At 42.8% G+C, this 24,868-nt stretch overlaps 2 protein-coding genes across 5 annotated transcripts in view; one reads left to right on the forward strand and one right to left on the reverse strand.

Annotated features, from left to right (window-relative positions):
* LOC135898911 (sodium- and chloride-dependent glycine transporter 1-like) overlaps window positions 1–24,868 on the reverse strand; it is a 968,957-nt gene that overhangs the window by 207,749 nt on the left and 736,340 nt on the right. The gene's annotated exons all lie outside the window — the stretch shown is intronic.
* On the forward strand, window positions 1,574–23,755 carry LOC135898908 (troponin I-like). 4 transcript variants are annotated; one of them, XM_065428130.2, is made up of 11 exons: window positions 1,575–1,725; window positions 6,703–6,748; window positions 10,728–10,784; window positions 12,722–12,856; window positions 14,327–14,450; window positions 15,084–15,184; window positions 18,815–18,858; window positions 18,975–19,004; window positions 19,126–19,234; window positions 20,677–20,714; window positions 23,434–23,755. In XM_065428130.2, exons 2-10 carry the CDS (start codon window positions 6,740–6,742, stop codon window positions 20,710–20,712), a joined length of 645 nt encoding a protein of 214 aa, XP_065284202.1. In that variant the 5' UTR covers window positions 1,575–1,725; window positions 6,703–6,739; the 3' UTR covers window positions 20,713–20,714; window positions 23,434–23,755. The 4 variants fall into 4 exon arrangements, with proteins under 4 accessions (XP_065284201.1, XP_065284202.1, XP_065284199.1 ...); XM_065428129.2 differs by lacking the exons at window positions 15,084–15,184; window positions 20,677–20,714 and adding an exon at window positions 17,061–17,161 and having other exon boundaries at window positions 1,574–1,725; XM_065428127.2 differs by lacking the exon at window positions 20,677–20,714 and having other exon boundaries at window positions 1,578–1,725.

Here is a 24,868-nt window from a genome sequence, read left to right on the forward strand (position 1 = left end):
CTATTCTAGCAATATTTAGCTGTGTCTGATCAAATTTCCAGTTTCTTTACATGTGAATGTAAAGACAAGTACTGACATGTTATTGTAAGCCATGTTTTGATGTCTTTGTCGAAATTAGCGTAATCGGAAAGCTTTAAATATTCACGATATCATATAGAAAAGCCTAAATTTACCAGTCATCTCACCTGTAAATATTAGGATCAGGTCCACTTGCGCATTTCACATTTACTTCTTTTCCTTTTTTTCACTCTCCTCCGGTATCTTTTAATCCCATTCCCTACCTCTGTACAGACTATCATGCCATTGGTCTATATGCGCCGACAAAAATTTGTTTTTCTAATAAAAAGCCTCTCTCTCCCTTTCTCTTTCTGTATGTCCCACCCCACCCAGACCCTTGTGTAATACCTCGAAATGGGCCCTTCAGGGTATAATAATTGATGATCTTAATGCGTACTGCATGAAGTAGTGAGAAAATGCGTTTAAATGAACAAAGTTGGCCGTATGCGGGCCTGCTTAGATGCAACTAGGAGTCCTGACACAAGAGGTGACGAGGTAAAACAGTAATGAGGTGTTGACGTGAGAAATATAGACTAGCGCATGTGAGAGTTTACGGGATTATTTATGGGGAATAAGGACAACAACCACAAGGTTCTAAACAAGCGTGTTTTACTTGAGTACGAAACTAGAGGAATTTCACGTATCTTTCATCTTACTGTCGCAAGTACGATCGTGTAACTTTTTTCCACCTATACACTTCTGGCAATGTCATTTGCTACTTGGTCGTGCGGAGAAATGCCAGGATATTAAAGTTCACAGTACTACATTTATGGGAATATAGTGGGAAGGAAACAATGTGTAGCAGAGAAAAGGAGCGCAAAATGAGTTATCCGCTGCAGTGAGGCCTCCGGTGTACTTATCGGAGTTGTAAGCATCTTTGGCGTTACCAACCACTTCTTTTTCTGTACCTTACAACGGAAGTTTAGACGTTTGGGCACCCGAAGTGTTGATAAACATAAATTAAATAAACAGTTATCGAACCTAGAATGGAGGAATGATTCTTGTGCAATACTTCTAAAAAACCTAAAGAAGGGCGATGAATGAGAGGACGAAGCTATCCTTCGAAAAGTGAAAGCGCCGAACACGCTGTGGGATTGGTGTGTTGAACGTATCGTCATCGTGTGCTGGCGTCACATTTGCGCACGGAGTAACGTCGAGCATATGGAAAGGGTGCTGCTGTTAGCATAACACTCGAAAAGGCACGCAAATACTAAAAGTTTTCCGCTTAGTTTCATGCCCAACGTAGGGCGCGATGCCAAAAACCATCAAACAACAACAACAGAAAAGAACCGACAGAGAAAAAGAGAGAAAGGGAGAGACGGTGAAGGAGAGAGCACGGCGGCAAGACGCGCACTGAACAGCGTGCTCCAAGCAGACAGAGAGCGCCCATCCCCCCTCTCCGCGCTCTGCGAGTTGGGTACCAACGTCACTTCCGGCTGCGCGCATACGTCACACTAAGCGCCGTGCACTTGGATGGTGAAGATCTCGCTTCACTTCTCGCCCTCCAGGCGCTCTCTCCCTCGGGTGTTGCGTTTCTCGACTTCCGGCGGGAGCCGTGCCCAACACCCAAGGGCCTAGCGGCTACGATCTCCGTCTGCCTAGTCCCAGGGTTGCGCCGCATCCGAGGAGATCCGTCGCGCCGCACCTCCGAGGCTCCCGTAACACCAGGTAAACCTTGTGCGCTCATTTCAACGCCGATGGAGCCGGCACGCGCTTATTTTTGCGAGTGGACTGCCTTTTTTACACGTAGCGTGACTTCACGTTCAGCTCTGCGCTCCCGGTAGTCGATTCTCGAACGCGAGCATTAATGGCCTCGGTGGTTCAGCATGTTCAGCCCATGTCTCGTTACTCGTTGCTCTTCGCTCGATGACGATGTACCGGTGCATCGTATTGGCCACGAATATGCATCTTATTGGATTAGTGCCATGTAATGTCCAATGTGTTCTACATCGCATGGTCATGTTTACTCTCAGCAGACAAACGGACACATAAATATACTTCAATGCTAGATTCTTACTGTCGATGCAAAATGGTAGCGATGCTCATAAAAAGGGTAGTGGGCAGAATTTGGATGACCATACATCTCCGTCGCTTAGCTTCCGAACGTCGACGTGAGGCTTTCGCGACCAAACCGTCGGACTTTCTATTGCAGTGTCTGCGTGATAGGACGTGTGAAAAAATGATTCTGTGACAATCGTCTGATCTGTTATTGTTTTGGTAGTGCTACGCGCAAAGTTATTGGTTGCCACAATAAAGGCGCAATTAGCATCTTTTTTGGCACGTCGAAATGCTCAGTACAACACTTTTAACGCCTTTAATTGTGTCGTTTATGGAAATGTTTTCGAATAACTTTCTTCTGTGAAGGAAAATGTCGAGCTTGGCCAATAATATTATTGACCTTGAGAATGGTAATCCAGGCCGCGCAATACGTAAAGGGTGGCACAGCTCCCAGAAGAATTCTTGCTTTAAACTGATATGCCGTTGCATTTGAATATGCACACGACAGATTAATACAGAAAATCGTGACTGGTCAGTTTCTTGAGATTCACATTGACTTCTTCACTGTGATTAATGGCTTCTTGAATGAAATGCTGCAAATCTGTTGAGCGTGCATATTTTACACTGAAACGCACACATGATAGTTACACATTTGCATAGTAAAAGCGCTGGTTGGTTTAAATTTTCCCATAGTTACCCTGGCTGTATTGGAAGTTTCGAAGTTGTGTTGATAGTATGAGTGGGTCAGCGGTTCAGCTAAGTGGAGTACGGCACATCTGCTGTACAGTTTTGTTGAACTGCTTAGCTTTGTAGATGCACTCAGGTCGCCAGAGGATTGTACCATAAATTGGGAGAGTTTCTTTTCACAGAATTGAAATGTAACATTCCAGCGCAATTAAATTGCTCGATCGTAAAATGACGAGAGCGTTCTAGAGGTTACTGCGAATGACAGGTAACTCTGTCACAAGGGATACAGCACAATAACTACTCAATTGTTTCATGTTGGAGCAAGCGTCGAGCAGCTACGTGATCGTATGTGACTTTTCTGCAATGGTTGCTATGTCGAAGATAGGCAGTTTTAGGATGCATCCCATGACAAACAAAGTTCCTGGTGAAATGCAGCATTACGAATTTATAACAACTGCTTGGTAGTTTCTGTAGAAGCCAGTAACAGCCCACGTTTTGACCCTTTACTCGTTTAGTTATCCTCTTAGTATTCATGAGCAACGGCATGCATCGATAAATACAAATAATATGTTTTTGGCAGGCGCCTGTCAATGCAAGCAGCTTCGGCCTAACGTATGGACTGCGCGCAGTGTGCACCAATTATAACAAACACTATTTATCGGGATTCTAATTGATGCACGGTATTGATGTGAGTGAGAGAGTGAGAGTTAAGCGATATGCGAATGGCAGGGAGGTTAACCGGAAGATAGATGTCTAACATGCTACCCTGCGCTGTGGAAGTGGCAAGGGGAGACAGAAAGATAAACAAAAATGCACATACATAGAAACAGGGTAGTCGAATATAAAATATTGGTTCTACTATAGAGCACTTCACCCAGCGTTAGCTTCTGCGGCTATCACTGTCAGCACTAAAAGAAGCGACGATGTTAGGGTACGAAATAAGAAAACCAATCATCATTTGCATCAAAAGCGAACATGTTACAGTCATGCTAGCGTTCTACAGTACCCGGCGAGTAGGCTTAAGTCTGTACAAGAAAATGTGCGGTGCAGCGTGACTTTCACGCCGTCCCCGTTAAACCACGCTCCTAACACCTCACGTCTGGAGCACCTTGTCCTGGAGTAAATTCTATGGCTACAGGAGCGCGTGCAAAGATGCAGACTCCGAGTTCACGACCGGAGTCCTTCCGAAAGCACAGGTGCGCCACATCACGCAGAACGTGAACATGGATAAACGCACATTTGGATGACCACTGGACAGGTGGTGGTAGCTGTACTGGGACACCTGCCAAAATTTATACGAAAAAAAAAGGCATCACGAGAGGGAGAGTATGACGCCGTCTAGCCAAGATATAGCTGAATGTCAACCTACAGAAAGACAAAACTTCGTGACAAGAACGCATTTCCGCAACGACGCCTCGAAAAGTGTGACGCAATGCGACGAGCGCTGCAACCGTGTGCGTCAATCTCACTCGACGTCCGATGTTCGCGTACGGGACATCCCAAAAGGCTTGCCCTGCCCGTGGTGCGCCGTACCCGAGGCCCGCCACCATATATAGTCGCCGCCGCGGTGGTGGGCGCTCTCAGGAGCGGTTCGTCGGCCGTCCCGTTGCCGTCGTATTTTTAGACCGGACCCAGGAGTTGGGACGGTGCACACAGCGGCACTCCGGCCACTCGCAGTGGCGAATGTGCACGCAAATGTTTGCCGAAAAGGCCTTGGAAACAAATAACAGTTGTGGAGACAAATAAAGCCGCATTCGTCAAGCGGGAGAGTTAAGCGTAAGCATTTCTAAATCCAATGAAACTGAGATAGAACACTCGCGGAATGAAACGCGTCAATCTATGGGGCTTACTCGTGCTCGTAATTTTGTTTCCTCCGTCTTCAGTTCGTGTGACATGGACGTAATTCTGGCTCGTACACTTAGACCTGCATTAGCTTAACGATCAGTTTAATAGCGATGTCACGTGACTCTCTCGACTAATCGCACATATGGTGTGTTCTATTTTAAGGTTTCTCTGTCACGTTTCCCTCCGTGGTTACATGTACTTACATGTATATGGATCGTGGATATCGTGTATATGAAGAAAAAAAGAAGGGAGGATGCTTATGGTATTGCGAAAATAACTAACGGAATGTCGGTTCCAACAACTAATCGATTTTTATAGATCATCATCAGTTAACAGACCCGTAAAGCTCCAAATAACATCACACAAGGGGGGAGGTAGGTGAATGCATGAGAAAAAGTATAACAAGAAGTGTAAGCCTCATTTTAAAGCCAGGAACAAAAGTTGATAACTAGCACTATTTAAGCATTTCAAAGGTACTAAACATTAACTGTGCGACCACGTATTGTCCAGCAGCACTGAAAAAAAAAAACTGGCATGACCAGAAATGGTAACAACTCCATTCAATAAAGTAGCGAATTCGACAGACGTATAAGCGTCACAAGAGACGAATTTGCTTGACACTATGCGCGCCGCAGGAAGAAAAAAACTTTGCAAAAGTTGTCCCTTCTTGCAGATATACGAGTGCATTGTAAAGAGTACAAACTTTTATGAGAACGCATTGCGCAGCACATGTGTCAATATGATCAGATTACCAGTGTTTGAACAGGAACCTGACGGTAGTGTTTGTTATTTAGGGCCCGTATTCGTGAGAATGCTGAAACTGTTTGTAAGAGCAAATGCCAGGAAATCACGATGACGCACATATTGTTAGGGAAAGCGGCTGGTCAACAGGGAACAGCCCTTAGGAACTAAAGTTGTTGTGAATTTAACCACAGTTTTATACGGTGTCAATTTTCTGTGCTCTTGTAACACTGGTATATCGATTGAAATAGGAATAATTCGGAAAGATGCGAAACAAATGGCAAATGAAACCTTTCCGTTGAGAATGAATACAGCTTCTGTTTGAATAAGTTCTCTGATGTTGAGTTATCATTCAATGAAGCAACCATGGCATTAACTTTTACACGAGAACAATACAAGGAAACTTCAATTCCGGGTGAATATACGTACCCGGTCAATATCAGCGACACAGATAGCAAATAAATCAATCAATAAATAAGTAAATAAATAAATAAATAAATAAATAAATAAATAAATAAATAAATAAATAAATAAATAAATAAGGAAACCTTTGGTGTCTGGCTGCAACTTGTAAATTCCGGCAGTATGAAAACTTCGCCTGCGGAAGAGCCCACTGTTTGAAAATTGTAACAAAAATTGATACAAGCAATAAGGGTGCTGGACGACAGGAAGGCAGCCAAAGACTTTAGAACAAAAGAATTAAAAAGAACTATCTAATCAAGAACCGTGCAAGTGCAAAACAAGTGAGCTACTATTTTCCAAAGAAATATTCAGATATTGATGCATAGCTCAATTGCAGCGTGACAAAGCTAGTGAAATTCAGAAGAAAAACATACAAGGGCTGCTTTCTGAATAAGAAGTACTAATCCCAGTTTCCAAAGAGGGTTGCCGTGTCACTAGTTTAAACATAATGACGTCCCTGAAATCCTAGATGGGGCTGAATAAGTAGTATATTACAGCGTTAGTCACACACAGGAATCAAGCAAACAGTTCTGAGCAATCCGAAGGAAGCTACGCTTGAAAAATAGAAAACGCAAAACGTGGTCCTGCCACTGTGGATTCCGGAAATGGATAGGTACGAAAATGAAGACATCATTCAAAGAATTGGACACGAGTTACGAATTTCCGATTCTATAACGTGAATTATGTTAAAAAAACATGATTACTAAACTTCAAGACGAAGCAATAGTAAAGTTCCCGATAATCACTGCTCGCACGGACACGAGATGGCGGACATTTTGTGAAATTTTTTTTAATGTTGTACCTTAATATTCGACAGCTTCAGCATCTACTGCCTCATTGACACTGCTTCTCTTTTTTTTTCAAGAATGCCTGCTGCATTTATTCTCAAACGTACCGTATTCTCTTTTGCAGAACTATTCAAGTCCAGTAAACAAACAAGCCTAACAACATGGGAGACGTAAGGTGAGTCCAGATTGAACCTTGCGCAACCTCAGTGGACATATTATTTAGTATCCTTTAGTTAGGAGAGTCAATTTACTCTCATGGAATCGCTCTGGCACATTACTATAATGTTTTAGAGCTTACCCCTTGAAGTAAAGTACAAGCCAGTTTATCTTTCAGTGCGTTCAACCTTTCGCAAGGAAATGCCCACCAACTGAGCAAACAAAATATGTACCCGCATCTATACAGCAGAAACTATCCCTCTCTTTTCTAGCTGGGGCAATGCTGGTAGAATTTCGTTATTCTAGTTAAATAGGAAATTCATAGTTAGTAACAAGTCTGAGCGAAAAGATTTGTAGATTTTTGTGCCATACGATGGCTTAGAAAACCTTTCAAATGATAGGTTGCCTTATTGTGGCGCATGCTACTCCTGCGTTGTTCCCTTCTCCAACCATGGGAAAAAGAGAAATGAATAAATAAATAAATAAATAAAGAAGGAAAGAAAGAAGAAAAGAAAGAAAGAAAGAAAGAAAGAAAGAAAGAAAGAAAGAAAGAAAGAAAGAAAGAAAGAAAGAAAGAAAAGTAATACTAAGTTATATCGAAAACGTTCATATTTAACATATGCATCACGGTGCAATGAAATTATTCTTCAAGTTTTTTTAGATGCGTCTATAAAATTTCGTGTAGGCAGACAGGCGGCACATAAAAAACATATAAGGGGACCTAAATATTTACTACTTGCAGCCTATAAAAATAGCACCGAGAATTGAAGGGAAGTCCCACTGATTGGACATAAACCTTATGCTGTAGAGTTATCCGTCAGTAAAAGTTGGGAAAGGAAATCTGTAAACGAGTCGGTAGATATAAATATTTGTGTAAAAAAGTCTGAGAACATCACCGCCTCTGCACGTTTCAGAGTGGTTTAATTATAAAGGTTCTTCAGGGCAGGAATGTGGTGTATCATAAGCAATGTGACGGTCTTTGCTCGATTGCTTAATTCGCAAGGAAAATAAAGAGAAATCACTAAGGTATGACATCCGTCTCGATAATCCAGCGTTCTTAGCGCAAAAAAATGAAGAAAAAAAAGGACTATCACCCCGCTGCTGTTCCGTGGCAATTCAAACCATTGTTCGGAAAATAGAAGTTCACATCTTTTACGTGACTGCGTATCGCTGATGCTTACTAGCCCGTTAAGCTTCTGCAAAACGCACGCAAGTGGAGAACAAACCTGTGAATTATTTGAGAAACTCACAAAAATTGTGTTGTGTATATTATATCTAAATAAACTTTGTCTTTGTTTCTTGGTACTTGCATTTGATTTTACGTCACACTCCTGGCCATAATAGTACACAAATTGAATGTCGAGATCAAAATGTAAAGGGAATCTCTAATATTAATGACACAGGGGGCTAAATACATAGCGCGCTTTCACATACAGTGAAGTATACTTCCAAGAACCGGACATAAGGGTAAGAGAAGTGGCGTAAGATCAGATGTTAGTGAGTCTCCCATAGAACAAGACCGTCGCACTCGTCATGAAGACAAGACCCGGAATGCCCACTGTCAGGTAAGAAAGCCAAATTTTTCACTGTTGATTTTTTCGACGAGGTGTCCGCTACGTTGAAACGAGAGGATTTCATTGTAAATAACTCGCCAGTTTTTCATCAGAGCAGTAGAATGCTGTTCGCGAAACAATGAGAGAAAGCGGTTTTCGTGTGTTGTTAGCGGGTAATTATTAGATAATTAGATAATAAAGATAATTATAAATAAAGATAATTAGAAAATTTAACTATTTTCACGGAGAGTGCGAAGTATTATAAGGAACATGGCGCTATCTATGTAAGGTTTATTGATGATACGCTATATTGAGCGTTAACGAAGGAGTGAATAGGCTTCTTACAGTCTGTCCCCTTTATTTTTATAGGTCAAATAGCTCTTTAAAAACCGCAGCTCAAAGGTAAGTGCATGCATAACTCCAGGCCAGTGTGAGCGCCGATGTCTACAGTCACGTGAGTTCGTTTCAATGCGTGCAGATGATTCCTTCTCGTTCCTTTGTGGAGTAGTTGTGTTGTGTGTTTAGTGCAGTAGTTGTAGTGACTGTTGTACATATAGCACCTGGAGTGCATTTCTTTGTGAGTACACCTGAACTAAAAAAAAAAAAACGTTTAGGAACCTCGACAGCTACTTTCTTTTGCACAAGTCAGATAGCCTTGTTGACAATCGCAGTCTCGATAAGGCTTTTTTAAATGTACGCTTTGACACTAGTAATTGCAAATATTGTTGGGCAGAGCTAAGATAACGAAAAAGGCAAGCCTGTTGATTGGAAGGTGTAACTGATATCCTAATGTGATTCGGCTAAATAAAACGAAGCTAACGGAGACGGCAGGATACAAAGGTAACGTACAAGTATACTTCTGTGCTACGACCTCGTTTGTGAGCTACCTCATATGTTCATTCTTTTTCCACATGTGACAAGATTTTGCTCATGACAAAGTAGTTTGACGATACAGAATTTAGTACGATCCTCGAAGCTGAATTCAGAAACAAGGCTTACATATGAACTAAAAGCACCCTATGGCAAAAATTCCGACGCCCCATTTTCACAAGAATTAAGGTTCCTGTTGCTGCTGCTGCTTCTTCGTAAAAAAACAAAAAAAAAGTGTCGCAAACCATTGCATAGCGACATTTGCTCAGACAAATATGTAATTATACTCACTCTTGTGCAGAGTAACAGCAGATCGAAGTGAGGTATTTATATAGAATGTTGCACTGACGTTTTTCAATGAAACAATCACTCTGAAAACTATTGCGGTCAGTTGATTGTTGCCAGCGTCCCAATTCTCTTCTTTCTCTAAATATTTCCTGTATATCACCAGAGAAAGGCACTTATCGATGTATTACTTTGAAGATCACTGAACAGCTGGTTTTTGCTTACAATAAATACGAAGATGTAGCACAGAATCTATCCCGACTAATATGACATGTCCACTGACTCCTAAACGTTTTTTTCAAGGTGTGCCTACATGTTGGTTGCCATAATATAGGCTGGCCACGTTTTTATTCTTTGCGACTATTATATTATTATATTGTCATTACGTGAGATATGACATGCTTGGCAGGAATGTTCATTTTTCTTTACTAGCCTCAAATTATTGGCTATTGGGCGGAGCAATTTGTAACTGCACACAAGAACGTTAAATGGTAGATAAGCGCGCACACAGGATGTATATGCACGTACACTGAAACTTAAACCATAATGTGCCCTTTAGAATACAGGCACCTGACATGGGTCCAAAGCGGGGTCTTTCTAAGTTCATTCACAAGCCGTATTGCCTGTAAGATTTCGTAAGGACCATGCAGTTTGGAGCAGCAAAATAACTAAAGCTGGAAGGCATTACAGAGTCTTCGTAATTTAAATCCTAAGTTAGCAGTCACAACATGCATTATTATGTTTTACGACAGTTCGAACGTTTATCCTGTAAAAGCAGCTTAAATTGCCTACACGTTATACAAGAACGTAGATTTCCGGAACAGGTTTCTTTTAGTTTTTTCACAGAATGATTTACGGAGTCGAGAATCCTCTAATTTTCTGCCCAGCGTATCGCGATGAAATGTCGGCGCTTTTCGTGATCCTTTCCTCTTCTTCCAAGCATTCCTCCTGTTCTCAGTGTCTCCTATTCCCTGTGTCATTCCTCACATACACACTTATCCTTCGTTAGCCCTTCCCTTGCGTCTCGTGGAGGGATTCCTATGCCGAGACCTTTTGTTCGTTTGCCTGCCTAATTGTCATTCCCTCGTATTGTAGTTCCTATCGTATTGCAGCCAGGAGTCCAGGTAGGGATCCCTGGCTGCTATGTGAATAACCTCGCCGGCCTGGCGCTGTGTTTGCTAGCCGGCTGAGACATGCGGGCGTGCGGAGCGTAGTAGTAGTGCCAGCTCCGTTATGCGCCCACAGTGTTTGCCCCTGACTAATCCATTTGTGTTTCATGTGTTAGACCGACGCCGATCGCAGGAGGAAGGACGCCGAGGATGCCCACAGGCGACTCAAGGAAGTACGTTTGCCGCTGAATGAACTTGTTGTCGGAGTGATAACTCGGGGAACTATTCCTTAGGATACTATAGCATACGCGTGCAGCTTGACAATGTTGGCTTATTGCTGTCGAAGATGCCTTAAATACAGAAGTATTCACATCAATAAAACAAGCACAGAACTTACATTGACTTGGAATGTCGACGCGCTGCTGTAAACGAGTTAGATATTTTCGGTTGTAGCGTCAGGTATGCCTCTGATATAAAGGGCTACTGCCACAACAAATAGGATACACGAAAATTTCTATCGGCAGCTCAACGCAGTCTTGTCACGATTAGGTCATTTTCGTCTTGATGGTTAGAAAGCCGCGTTTCACCGCAATTTGGTAAGAACGACCGGTGTAAATTTAACGAGTGCGGACGCGTTTTCCGCACACTTCACAGAGCACCATTCCAAAGTATCAACGCTTTCTAGATTGCATGTGTTTTAGTTTCCCTATAAGTCGCGAGTTCCGTCAAAACTGATAAGGCGATGAAGCTGAACATTTAGTACTACATTTGTGTCCAGTTCGCACGCTGCGTTCAATGCCCGGTGGTTTTGAGGATAAATCCGTTTCATGCTGCGTTGTGATACATGCTGCACCCCAACGAAGTCCGCGGGAACAAGCGCGACGAAGAAATCGAAACGCTGCTGCAAGACTAAGCTGTGCCTACGCTGCTCTTTGCTAACCATGCGCCAGTCCAGGTGAACTTCGTTCGCATGCTGCGGTACGGCTTCTTCCGAAGACGCATGCGCATTCTTCGCTTGCCTTTTCTGTTTGCTGCAAACAAAGGTAAAGTTCTACACTATGTTTTCTCTAATTTTGCCAAATTAAAAGATTCTCTTTATGTTTTGGTTGCTCTTTTTATTTGCTGCTTTTGCTACCTGATAAATTGTGTTTTGTATTACTACATTAATATTTGCAGTTGCTTTCGCAAGCTGTGCGGCTCGCATTACAAGTGGTATAACGGCAGGCGTGATCATGATTAGACTAGGGGTCTCGGAATGTCGATTGCACACATTTCTGTAATTATGAGCCCTCTAAGTATATTTAATATGGCTTAAACCTTTGTCTTGCTTTCTTGGTGCATGTTTATGAAACTTATGTGCATTTGCGTTTTGCAATATATGTTGTCAATATATATATTTTATCTTTCAACCGAGAACGATAAACAACCACACTTGTCAATATTGCCACTGCAACGTATTTAACGTAGTTGGAAAACTAACAAAGAGAAGACAAGCTGAGGACCAGACGCAAGTGCATGCCCCATGTGCGCGCCACGCTCTGAGATGTATATTGGCAAAGCTCTTTACGAAACTTATTTGTGCAATTTGCGTCTTACACTTCGTCAATAACCTCGCAGAGTACTACATTTTTGAACTGGCTTGTTTATTAATAAAGGTGGCTAAAATATTGAGCTAAGCAGAATGGTATGTACGCTATAGAAGTCTTGCGCAATTAAATAAGTCGCTTCTGTGAGTAGCTTACGTTCAAAGTACGATAGTGTCGGCCATTCTCGATTAACCCAGTGGTCGAAATTTTTAGTTTTTTTTTAAGCAAACAATGTTGACGTAATATACCGAAGACATCTGTCAATCACCCCCTTCTGAATTTTCGCACTTGCTTCTCTGTTTAAACATCTGCAGTGTGACGTCGAGAGAATGGTTCTAGGACCAGTTTACCGTTCGCGCAGTGTATTTTGACTGATTAGCCTAGCAATAGTTATAACGTAGAAAAAGAAAGTTCATGGAGATGAGGGAGGCGGGGTGATGTAAGCTCGTTAGATTTCGTGACTCGTTACATAGTCAATAATGAAGTTTTTGAGTGAGTCCACGAGTCCTCGTTCGCTGTTCTTTTTTTTCTAAATATGGAAACTTGTGGTACTTACGCTTTTGCTGTTGCCCATCGGCTCGCAGGAGGAGAAGAGAAAGATGGAGGAGAAGGAGAGGAAAAAGGCCGAGGTGCGCAAGCGTCTCGAGGAGGCGGCCAAGGCGAAGAAGGCTGGAGGAAAGCGCGGCTTCATGACACCGGAACGCAAGAAGAAACTCAGGGTGAGTGGAAACTTGTTCTCCCGATTAATCCCGCTGTTGATGAATCAGTCCTGCGAAAGCCCTCAGGGTGATGGAAGGTTTATAGAACAAAGACAAAGACCTATTTAGTTATTTGCAGTGATTACCTCGCCTATTCAGTGATCTCAGATTTGCCATATTCAGTGTGCTCACGCTTCGAGTCGTTGAACGTTGGACGCTGCAGTCTGCTAGCTTCCTGGTTAGCTCAGGTGGTAGAGAGACCGTCCCGAAAAGTCAATCAATGGTCGTGTGCTCAATCCCGGGACCAGGACAAATTTTTGTTCAACTGCGAAGTTTTCTTTGTGATGAACCCATCTGGGTGTCCTTTGTAGCTTCGTGTTACACTTCGGTGGATGACAATGTTTTCCCTTTCGCGAATCCCACCCTCTGCGCCATTTTCCCAACGATCTTAACCTTGAAAATTCGCGCATCGACATTTGTACCGTCGGCGAAGTGTGACTTTGTAGTTTCTTAATTCACTCTGCGTCGTCCCCGCCAGCGTGGCATACCACCTTTGTTATGTCATTGCTCGCGGTGAACGACCGCAACATCGTCACCATCGAACACCCCCTCGGCATCAGTATTTTTCCGCCACTTGCTGTAGTGGTGTATTGTCTATGGCGTTGCGCTACTGAGGCCGAGGACGAGGGATCAAATCCCGAGCGCGGCGGCCGCGTTTCAATGAGGGTGAAATGCAAAAACGCCTGCGTACTCTGCCTTGAGTGCACGTTGAGGAGAACCAGGTGGTCAAAATTAACCCGGAGTCTCCCACTACGTCGTGCTTCGTAATCGCATCGATTTATGGCCCGTAAATCTCCAGCATTTAACTTGTCATTAATTTTCCCGCCGATGAAATATTGAATTGGCGTACACTCGGTACGCGAGAAGCCACTTTTCACGTACGCGTGTGACAGCCACTGAAGGTGGCACAAAGACAGAGAGAGAAAGTAAACTTTATTACAGGCGTATTAATTATTGAAACCCTGGAAAAGGAGCTAGTGTGGTCGCGACGCGGTCCTCTGCCAGCATGGCTTAGCATTTTGGAACATCAGTCTTGATCGTATGCTCCTAGGCCTCGAGCCTCGAGCGTGGGAGCTTGCCGAAGAATAGTTCTTGGTGTGGGGTTGGATGGGCACCCCCATAGTACGCGATCTTGGTGTGCGGTTAATGCTTCTCAGTGCCTGCAGTTAGGTTGAAACGTTTGCTTAGAAAGTTCAGCCGCCCTTTTGGGCCTTAGCACGGATCGAGTCTGTGCCCGCCGTAGAGCCGTGGCCAGCGCCCGGGAGAGAATCGTGCTCGGGAACGGATACGCTCTGCGCGAATCCTTGTGAAATTGAGTTAATTCGTCGTATGTGATGATTGGTTTGAGCCGGCCCTCCGGGTCGAGCGATCCCACCTCCATGACAGTTCAGTGAGCGCGACAGCAACCACATTCTTTCTCCAACTCCACAGAATCTTCTGAGGAAGAAAGCCGCCGAGGAGTTGAAGAAGGAACAGGAGCGCAAAGCCGGTGAGCGCCGGAAGATCATCGCGGAGCGTGTTGGCCAGCCCAAGCCTGTGGATGGCGCCAACGAAGGTTTGTCGACACTCCAAATCGTGATTTAATGTTTAGCCTTGTGCAGGACTGGATAGATTACGATGAAAAACACGCGGGGTTTGGGCTTTCTGACACATTCCAAAAGTTACAGTGAGTGTAACTTTTGAATGTGTTTTCTGTTAATTACGAAAAGCGCGTTCTACCAGTGGTTATAAGGCATAAGAGAAGTGCCTGTGTTCTTTGTGTACGAGTAATCCTATAGGTCAGCAAGGACCTATGTGCTTGCGTTAAATATCGTCATAAGCATTGTTCTCATGCTCCAGTTGTTACATGCCAACCGCAAATTAGGCTCCATCAGGGTCAATTTATTTTAAAAACGAAAAATGACAAAGCTGGATGCTGGTGCGATTGACATTAGCTGAACTAATAACTACGTAGAAGCCATGAACATCTTACGATCACAACCACTGTACCCGCGTCAGGCGACTTTCTTTTCTTGTTTTTTGTTTTTGTTTTTCTGCCTAGGCTGTTCGTAGAATGGTTTCCAATAAAGACGAGTGTTAAGTCTAGGCTTACGAACAGACTGGCGCAGCGCTACGTTGGAACCAAAGCAATGTTATAGTGGTTTTAAATTGTTGATAACTTTACGTCTCTTGCTCCCACGCACCTCAGCTACCCTTCAGGGAATCCTCAAGCAGTACCACGCCCGGATAGCGGCACTAGAGGACGCCAAGTACGACCTGGAGTACGAAGTCAGGCAGAAGGACTTCGTGGTACGCCCACCTCATTGAAGTCGGCTCCGTGCCTCGTCAGCACCGTCATGCCATCTACACAACAACACAACCAACGCAGCGCGGCCCCAGCCGGCCTACACAGCCCTCCCCCTCGTAATCTAAGAACTTAGAGCTTCCCACCAGGGTGTGCTATACTCGGAAGGCATAGAGACCCTTTGAGCAGAAGAATGCAAGTACCGCGGTCCTGCGAACAAATAGACCAGCGCAGTCTGAAATCCTCTAGATTGTGTTTTGACTGCAATTGTTATAATCAGGCTATATGCCTGGCCTGCCGGAGCAAAAGATGCAAGTACCTCGGGTCGTGCGAAAAAGCATAATTGTCCGACAGGCTAGGCATACAGCCTGATTATGACGATTGCAGTCAAAGCACAATGTAGGGGATTTCAGGCTGCGCCTCCAGCCCACGGATAAATTGAGTTTTTCCGAGGCAAGCGTTCTTTGTATACCTTTGCTCATTGGCGTATTTGCCTGGAGGAAGTGAGTTAATATCTACGGAACATACTTACAACAATGTAACGCTGTAACTTGATTATAGATTTCGTATTGGGGATTACAACGCCTCAGCAATCCTTAGTACTCTAAGCCCTTATCTATACTTTCGCGTAAGCACACCGACACTAAGTTAGAGCCACAATTTATATTTAAAAAGCAACAATAAACCGCATAAAGCGATCTTGTGCAAAAATGGAAGTTCGAACGAAGAAGGATTGTCGGAACTGTAGACACTAACCGAAATGGCGTTCAAAACATTTAGTTTGGCGAGAATGATCTATAACGCTAAGCTTTTAGCTGTGGGAAGTCTGAAGGAAAACCGAACCGACGCCTTTTGCTGGATACCACTAGGATAAACAACGGCGCTTGCTAACCTGCGATACTTTTTTTTCTTCTCTGAAGCGTGTGACATACGTGTGTGCTTAACCAAAAGCTGCAACGCGGTGCCTTTTTGCGCCTTAAAAAAATTATGCCGAGTGTTTCGTACATAAATGATGCGTAACTGTGTGAAGCTTTTCTCTCACCTGTTTTCAAGAGTGCTGCTGAGTGCCTGAGCTGTAACTGACGCATTCGCTGCGAGTTTTAAAGCTGTTTGGCTTGCGATAATGGCATAAAATGTTGCGTGTTACCTGCTGGCTGATTTCAAACTTCATCCGAAGCGTGGCTAATATTTTCTTTTTACAGTGGCACTGAGTGAAAGCTCCATTAACTATACTTTTGTTTCAGGTCACCATCAGCCTAATTTCTGCAACTCATCAGCGATGGCGACCACGCTGGATTATGCCTGTTAACACTGAAGTTTGTTGAATCTGACAGTGTGGTGTGGCTCTGCAGCCCCCACAATGCCCAGCACCGAAACGTTTCTGGAATATAACATTCGAAAAGAAATACCTCTCTTCGTATTATTCTTATTTGGTGTGGGGGAACAAAAGACAAACTTAAAGAGGAGAAACGAGGGAAAGTTCCGGCACCTACCACCGGAAGGAGCACAACTCCTGTTTTATGATTGCACTGTTGCTGAAAAGAAACGTTTCTGAGCTGAGCATTATGGTGCTGTTTGATAATCTGCTGCTCTAATTATCAAGGCTGCTTGTGATCTAATCAACCACTTTGCTGTGCTTCTTGCCAATCAACGGCGTTTATGAAATGAGTCAAACATTCGAGGCAAAGCAGCCTATAACTTCAACCAACAATCGGTATTTGGTAATGGTTGGTCCCACTCATGGCTGCGTTAAAATTCGTACGAATGCAAATGAAACTGCCGGCAAGAAGCGCAGTAAAGCTAGTACGGCTGTTGCTCGACAAACTAACCGAGAATTTTTTTCATGCTTTGACTACTTTCACGGCTGCAACCGTACTACAGCCACGCTACAGGCCATCTGCAAAGAATACTACGAGCGATTGTGCAAGCTGGAAAGTGAAAAGTACGACACTGAGTACTTGGTCAGGCAGAAAGACTATGAGGTCAGTGACGTGAGAACGCATGTCTCCCCTATCGTCCCCCAAGTACTAAAGTAAAAAAAAAGCCCCTGTACACATGGAATCCCCGTTACACACTCATACAGGAATTATACTTTTCTCTCTCGTTTCTGAAAGCGAAGTTAGACTGTGAGCTAATAAACCGACCCAAATTTATGTGAACGAACTCTTTGAGGAGGTTCTCGTTTTGAGAATATTCACGAAATGTTTAAGCTGAAGCTCAAGGAAGCTTAATCATTCATTTTAGATAATATTAGATGAAAGGACAGCTATATCAACAGTTCGTGCCGCATTATTTTAGGCTATAATGGGTGGTGTGCTCACAGTCTAGGTTCGTACGTGAATGAAAAGTGTGTTGTTATTGCATCCACAATAATTTAAGAAATAACTACCATGTACGCTTGAACGGTGTGCGTATGTAGACTTGAAAGAAATAGCTCAGCATTCAGCTCGGAACCTTAATTTAAAAACGGCTTTGGGAAAGCTTTGCCAGAGATGCGGAATATGTCGAATATTAAAGTGCACCTCTTCACGAACCAATTAAAGCGGGGAGCTTTTTGAGAGAAACTTGTTGCAGCAGCTATTCTCTCAAGGCGCTCTCTTCCATCCTTTCCTGGCAGGCGTCTTTCCAATGCATGCGAAAAGATGCCTGTCATGTTCCTCCGACCACTGCGGCAAAATTTTGTATCTACATCACCTCGATATCATTCGCCGCGACTCTCTGTCGCACCGACCAATCTCAGAGGCCATAATCATAGGTCATAGCATCTCCGCTCCACCCCAACGTAATAAAAAAAATAGCGGCTTTTGCTTCGGGTGGAAGCGCAGTTTATTCAGTTTGAAGAAATCTGGCCAATGGCCAACTTGTGCTAAAGTGCATTCCAATATACACAAACATTGAAGGAACTTCGGGAACTTGTGAAGGAAAGAGCAGGCGGTAATTTGAAGAAAACGCTGCGATACCTGTTGCCACTACAGCAACAATATTTGGCACAGATTTTCCTGAGATCATTGCTCTTGTCATGGTCCATTTATCACGTTTGAAGCGTTGCAGGCTTCCTTTAAAGAATGTGCTTGGTTCCTTTAGCACATCTTCGCTAGCAATTTGGCAAAAGCCCGCAGTGGTGCGCTGTTAATGCCTGTGTTCCTTTACAAATTCTCCATGATAAAATAATTATAAAATTAAGCCGGAATTAGTAGCCATACAACGTAACTAGTTGCTCTCATAACCGAGCAAGCTACCGAAGTGGCAGCTCATTTCAATTTATTATATAAAAATGATTCTGACATAAGCGAAAAAATTCCAATGAACATCTTATATGCCGAAATTAAACGCCGGTTTCAACAGTCTTCAAGGATTCGATTTCGGGATCGTGCACATTTCTAACCGGCTCTAAATAAAACACCCGAGGCTTTGAAGCTATGCCAAATATCCCCACATTGTGAAAGCTCTGTTCGAGAGTAAATTCTTCGGTTAACATAAACTGTTTTGAATTTTGGTTTAAATGGAAGCACCAGGCTTCATTTACAAAGATAGCGAGCACTTCTGTGTAAATAGACTTCATAAGACGAGTGAGGCACGATTGCTTGATCACGTACATGTCTCGGAAAGTAATTATCCTTCTGGGATCCTTTCAGATCAACGAGCTGACCATCCAGGTGAACGATCTTCGTGGCAAGTTGTAAGTGCGGTATTTCTGTACCAAACATATATCTTTTATTTGGTGTTTATCTCCTTTGGCGACCTCGGATCTGAGGGTCGAACTCTTGTAACCTTACCTCCTGCCTTACGTTTCAGCGTGAAGCCGGCCCTCAAGAAGGTTTCCAAGTGAGTTGACTTTTTTTTTCTTTTCTGACATACTGTATCTCAGTCACGTCAATCCAACGTCTTGAAATTACGCTTTACAGGGAAATCAATGTCTTTGACCACTTTTATACTTTTTTCTTAGGTTCGACAAGCTCAAAATGATCGCCAAGAGTACCTCGGAGGTTGACTTCAGGTCAAACCTCAAGGCAGTCAAGAAAGAGGCCTTCAAGCTTGATGAGGAGAAGCAGACGGTAAGATTGAACTTTGACACGGCTTAGTTTACCAACATGATTATCCAGATATTTTATTTTCATTTCTGAGAGACTGCAAGTCCATCTGAAACCAAGCAGGAGGGGTAAACATATAAAGCCAGAAAAAAAGAAAACCATAAAAACTTCAATATTTTCGATGATGAACAAATGACATTCAGCTTCTAAAAGTGCGACATCAGCAATCATTCCGTTCTAAAGAATCAATACTGTTTAACAATGACAATGGTAGAGCGTTCCATTCGCCTATAGTCTAGAGAAAAATGAAAATTTGTTTAAAAGTGCTAGTTCTTGCCTGATAAGAAGTTAAAGATTCAGAGTGGTGTCAATGAACGAATAAGTCAGGGCGTGATGACATGTTATTTTTGAGGGGAAAAAGAAACTTGAGCATTTTCCGCCGAAGTTTCAGTGTCTGGATAGACTATCAAGTGGCAAAAAATCTCTAACACCTGACGCAAATCAGTGCTCCTTTGGAAAATGGTGAATAATATCGCTATATAAAGTAACATACTGAAGTTTGCTGGTTAGGAGATAAAGAAATACGTTAAATGGAAACTGTTTGCGGTAACAGAAACAAAGTTGAGTTCACCCATGCTTTCAGCACATATTTCCCTATAGCACCATTGCGTGTCTGTTGGGTGAGCACTTGTGAACACTTGCACCAAAGTTCCACGTAGCTGTTCAATATTGCGAGGATAGTTCATGGAAGTACTACTATAGGTAAACTTTTGTCAAAGTTAGTTATCGATATCACCATTTTTCCTCACCTCTCCTTTAATATTGTTCTTTGTGTGATGTTGCTCCTGACATGATGACAAAAGCTTTTTATCTGAATGCACTATTCAACGAAAATAGCAGCGCCAAAATCAAGTCAAGCCCTACTCGTAAGCATTTATATCAAACACGAAAGTCTACAGTTTTTTTCTACAAAAAATAAAGTCATAGTGCGCGAAACATTAGTGTCTTTTGTTCACGTTGCTAAATACTTTCCTACTGGAGGACAAATTCGGTGTGAACTTAATTTCGCAATTACTTCCGCAATTACTTTTTTTACTGTTTGCTTTTATGCTGCAGGTAGCTTGTACAGGTACATACTAACAGCTAGCAGTACCTAGCCAGATTACATACGTAGGAGCATATATTTCATCATTTTACGCAATGTGCGTAAGAAGGCAGTGTGCGTTTGGTTTTTAATTTTCATGCAATTTACATTTTACCTGCCTGAAGAATATGTAGATATATTTAAATGCTCACTAGACTATGAGAGATGCTGCGGAGAGGGAAGCGTGTGTTGCAATTTCTTTTTCCTCGTTGTGGCGTTTATTTTTTCTGTGTCTAAAGTGTGTTGTTGTCCTGAGTTTGTCTTCAGTGTCGTTGCTGTCTTGTCACCGCTACAGCGTAAGATGTTGTCTTTCTGTCTCCAGGTCAAGAAGGAGGTGCCAGAATGGGCCGCGAAGTAGAGGTTCTGAAATTTGAACACTGTCCCACATTGTTCACTCTCTGTAGATCCAGAAAAAAGAATGCCTCACTTTACCCAAGTTGCACTCTAACACACAATGAGGCTCAGCGTGGGTTGGCTGTGTCACTCGAAGTAATGGGTCTCTAAATGCAGTTCATTTTGAATCTCCACGCACGCTACCTCCCAAATTTTTGGAAAGTATGTTGTTTGAAAATAGAGGAAACGGTTCGTGAATTATAGTATATGCCAGTTTAACGTTCCGCTGTGGTTGCAAAAGAAGCGAGCGGGGATAATGCGAGGCTTTGACAGCAAAATATCGGCTCACTTTAGTTGTCTGCTTGCTACTAGCGCATCATATCAGCACATTCTTTTAATACGATCGCGATGGCTTTCGCACCAATGATAACTGATAATAACTCCTTAATATAAATCCCACATGGCCAGCCCACGTTGAGTAAAAAGATGAACTTAATTTTTGCTCCCCGATTAAACGATCCAGCCAAAAAAACCATACTCTTTCCTAAACCTATGAGCTCAAATCTTTCTTGGCCATTTTTGAATCCTCTCCGCACAAGCAAGGGGCCTCTATTTTGCCCTTCATGAGTAATTTGAAGAACTTTCAAGGGCAGTTTCACATTTTGAGCGTTTTGCTACGATTTTTAAAAGGGACAGTGATTCCTATTCCAGAGCTTTCAAGCTAGAATTTTTTATTGCAGTCTTTGGCGGTTTTCGGATATTCTGTGCCCCAAAGGTCATCGGTCGATAAGATAAGAAAGCTTGCTAACTTTTTGAGATCTGACCGATGCAGTTTTTTGTTGTTGTTCTTTTGGCGTGCAAAGACTGCACAGTCCTTTTACTTCTGAAGACAACGCGACGGACTCAAGTTTCTCACTCTTCACAGTTGACACATTTTGTGACGTTGCTGTGATTGACTGCTTCCGCTTGCTAACACCTTTTTTCCTGCAAACACTTACGCAGCACTAATCCCATTGCTACCAGTGTTTTTGGCAGAGTCCCGTTGCAACTTTCTTGGATTTTTGTGACCGAGTAAAGGATTTTGCAAACTGCGCTTCATATTTTGAAATCGGCATTTGGCTTAATCTCAAGTGAGCAGCCAAAGCTGACTTTTTACTGCATTTCCTGATAAAAAAATTCTTCATTTTTGTTTTAAATTAATAATTTATTGAACTGTAGCACACATATTTTCCGAAATTTCTAAAAGCTTTCTTTAGTCGTAATGTCCCTGCCAACATTAACACATCAAAGGGGATATCCGCTCCTTTCACTGCACATTCGGGAAAGCCAATGACCCTGACAATATCCGCTACATCGAAGTGGGAACATTTCCTTGAACCCGCCCACCGTGAGAAACTGCAACATAGGTGAGATGGTTATCTGCTTCAAGGAAGCGCCTAAACCCAGGAACTATGGAATTTACGCTGTGTAGTTTGTTTCTAGTTATCTGGCTCAAGTTTACTCCGTTAACAATAACACAGAAAGAGTAAAGTATTATTATTACAGCTAAGGAGTGCACTATCATGATGTCTAATGCCTTTAGATTACCGTAAAGTAAAATTCGCATCTGTGTAACTTAGGCCTTACCGCAATACATAATAAACAAGACTTTTTACAGTTAGGCTTTATAAACCCATTGTAACGTGCGATACGCTTCATTTAGAGTGATTTTGATTTTATGAATAAAAGATGTTTTCGCGAAGACAAGGCGTGTGAGCCTTAGACTAAATTTGGGTTAGAATGTAGTGTTTCATCCTAATGGCAAAGCGGCACTCGAAAGCATTCAAGATGACCTGGCCAATCACAGCAACATTCAACCTTGTTTAATCCGAGGGATAAATTGTCCAATTTTCTGTCCGCGAACGAATATCTCGTACAGCTCGTTGCACTGCTTCAGATTTTATCTGCTTAAATGCCTCGACTAAAGAAACTGCACATGTTGTTTGTGAATGACGAAACGGCTGAGCACGTGCGTTTATTGCTACTTATACGGCAGCGAGTCGGTGGCTAGATGAACTGCAAGTACTTAACTGCGAAGCCGAGTTTATATTAAACTCTGCATACCTTTTTTTTTTGCGCTGCAGCTTGTTACTAAAGGATTGAGCGTTGTCATGGTGCCTACTTTTTGTAAGTGACTGTGAACCGAGTTTTTCGCAGAAGGAACGCAATGAAGCTTTTTTTTCCCAAATGCCAAATGCCGCTCACGTTATAACACTGCTTTCGCTGGCTTGGGCCGTGGCCAACGACGTCATTCAGCAAATTAACTGGATAACAATAACAGATTGCTTTGTTGCTAAACGAGGTTCGTATGTCTTAACTGCTCGTGAAATCGCTGAAGTGAGATAACGAAATGAAAACAACGAGCGCTGATGCTTACACAACATAAGCGATGAATCATAAAGCTTGTAAGAGGCACGCGTGCTTCTTTTTTTCTTCACAATGCTCTAAAGATCATGTGCATCCGCAAATGCGTGCACAAAACGTTACAGAGTGGCTATCTGTCATTAGTAACGGTGCTTGATATACCTAACATGGCTCGTTTTGTTTAGTTAGGTACGCTTTCGACCGTGCAAACTTGCGACAACGCTGAAGTGACATTGCCTGCTTGCATTTCGATGGCGCAAATGCAACGTGGGCAGAGGCGTGGCCTTAAAGAGCGCGAATTCGCAAAGACTTTCGCTAAAATATTTACTGTTTTTATTTTTAGGAAAAGAAACCAGAATGGGCCCTCGGATCCAAGAAGGAGAACGAGGAATGAGCGAGGAAATGCCAAAGATCACGACAGGGAAGTCCACCACAACGAAGCACCTGGCGCGACAAACAAGGAAAAAAAAAATGCCAAAGCCCTACGTCCCAGCACACAAACTGTCGCTTTTGCTTCCCTGGTCGAAATTTCTTTTCTTTTTCTGTTATATTTGTTTTTCCCAGGAACCATTCATTTGTTATATGCCTTTAATTATTTTGTAAGCGACATGAAGCTGTGGTCGGAATGACTTCTGAATGAATAAACAACGGTTACAGACGGTTTATTGCCTGAAGCATCGGGCGTGGTTTCTTAAGTTACTCCATATGTCTTTTGTAACACCTGTTCGTCATGGAGAGATCGTTCACTCATTTTGTGTAGCAGTCGTCATCTTCTTTCAGAGCAGCACCCCAATAATATTTTCTATTTATTGACTGTTTTGGCATGCGTTAACGTGCAGCCTTCGCTGCTGCTCCAGCGACGCAGCCAACATGCAGGAGTGTTTACCGAGTTATTTGACAAGAGAGCGAGGTCCACCAACTTTAAGCAGAGAAAATGCTACTCTTTGCTATTCAATTAGCAAGTTCACGATGAAGCGAGAGTTGTACCGTCACGTCACGGCGTACGGAAGAGATGTGACGGTAATAGCGTTCGTCTCCTCATCTTATTGTTAACTCTATGGCTATTTCTTTAGGCAAGAACCGATCTGCGGTAGAACAACTTCTGCCAGCTTTTTGTTTTGATGCAAAAAAAAATAAAAAAGAATGGGCGATGTCGAGACGGAAAGCATGTGACGCAGGTGGAAACAATAACACGTCACAAAATAAAGGTACAAGAAACAAGAAGAACAAACCTTGTTTTCTGATTTTCTGAATGATTTCACTCTGCACAATGTAAAGAGCAATAGAAACTAAGTATTTGAATGACATCAGTTTATAGGCTTCTTCATATGCACATTTTTTGATTGGTGATATAGCAGAGTATGGATGCAGTGTAAGCTACGCACAAGCTTCCTGCAGATCAGCCACTTGTAGCAAAGCAATATGGTGGCATAACTTCATTAAGAATGTATATTCACGTTAAGAGCGCTTTTAACCCTTTTCCACCCCCCTCAAAGGAAAAAGGAAAGAAAGAAAAAGATAACAAAATATGTCATTAAAATCTAAACACAACAGGACGGGGATGCTTCGCGAACACAGTGAAGATTGCCACTTAGAACAACTTTTGTGCAGACTTCACAGAGCATGTCCTACAGGCTTCGCATAATTATATGTGTACGTGGTAGATAGTATTACTACTGTGTATGTGGGAGATAGGATGTTGCACCAACAACAGCATTCAGGAAATGAGAACAGGGGATTGGAGACAAAACAATAATTCCTTCACCCACAAACCATGC

This window comes from Dermacentor albipictus, unplaced genomic scaffold (genome assembly GCF_038994185.2).
Source record: "Dermacentor albipictus isolate Rhodes 1998 colony unplaced genomic scaffold, USDA_Dalb.pri_finalv2 scaffold_23, whole genome shotgun sequence".
Taxonomy (NCBI): domain Eukaryota; kingdom Metazoa; phylum Arthropoda; class Arachnida; order Ixodida; family Ixodidae; genus Dermacentor; species Dermacentor albipictus.

Bases quoted from the DNA above. Each gene is read 5' to 3' on its own strand.
- LOC135898908 (XM_065428129.2), top strand. The intron at 12,857-14,326 runs GTGAGTGGAAAC...CCAACTCCACAG, and splicing joins AACGCAAGAAGAAACTCAGG to AATCTTCTGAGGAAGAAAGC. The intron at 14,451-17,060 runs GTTTGTCGACAC...ACCGTACTACAG, and splicing joins TGTGGATGGCGCCAACGAAG to CCACGCTACAGGCCATCTGC.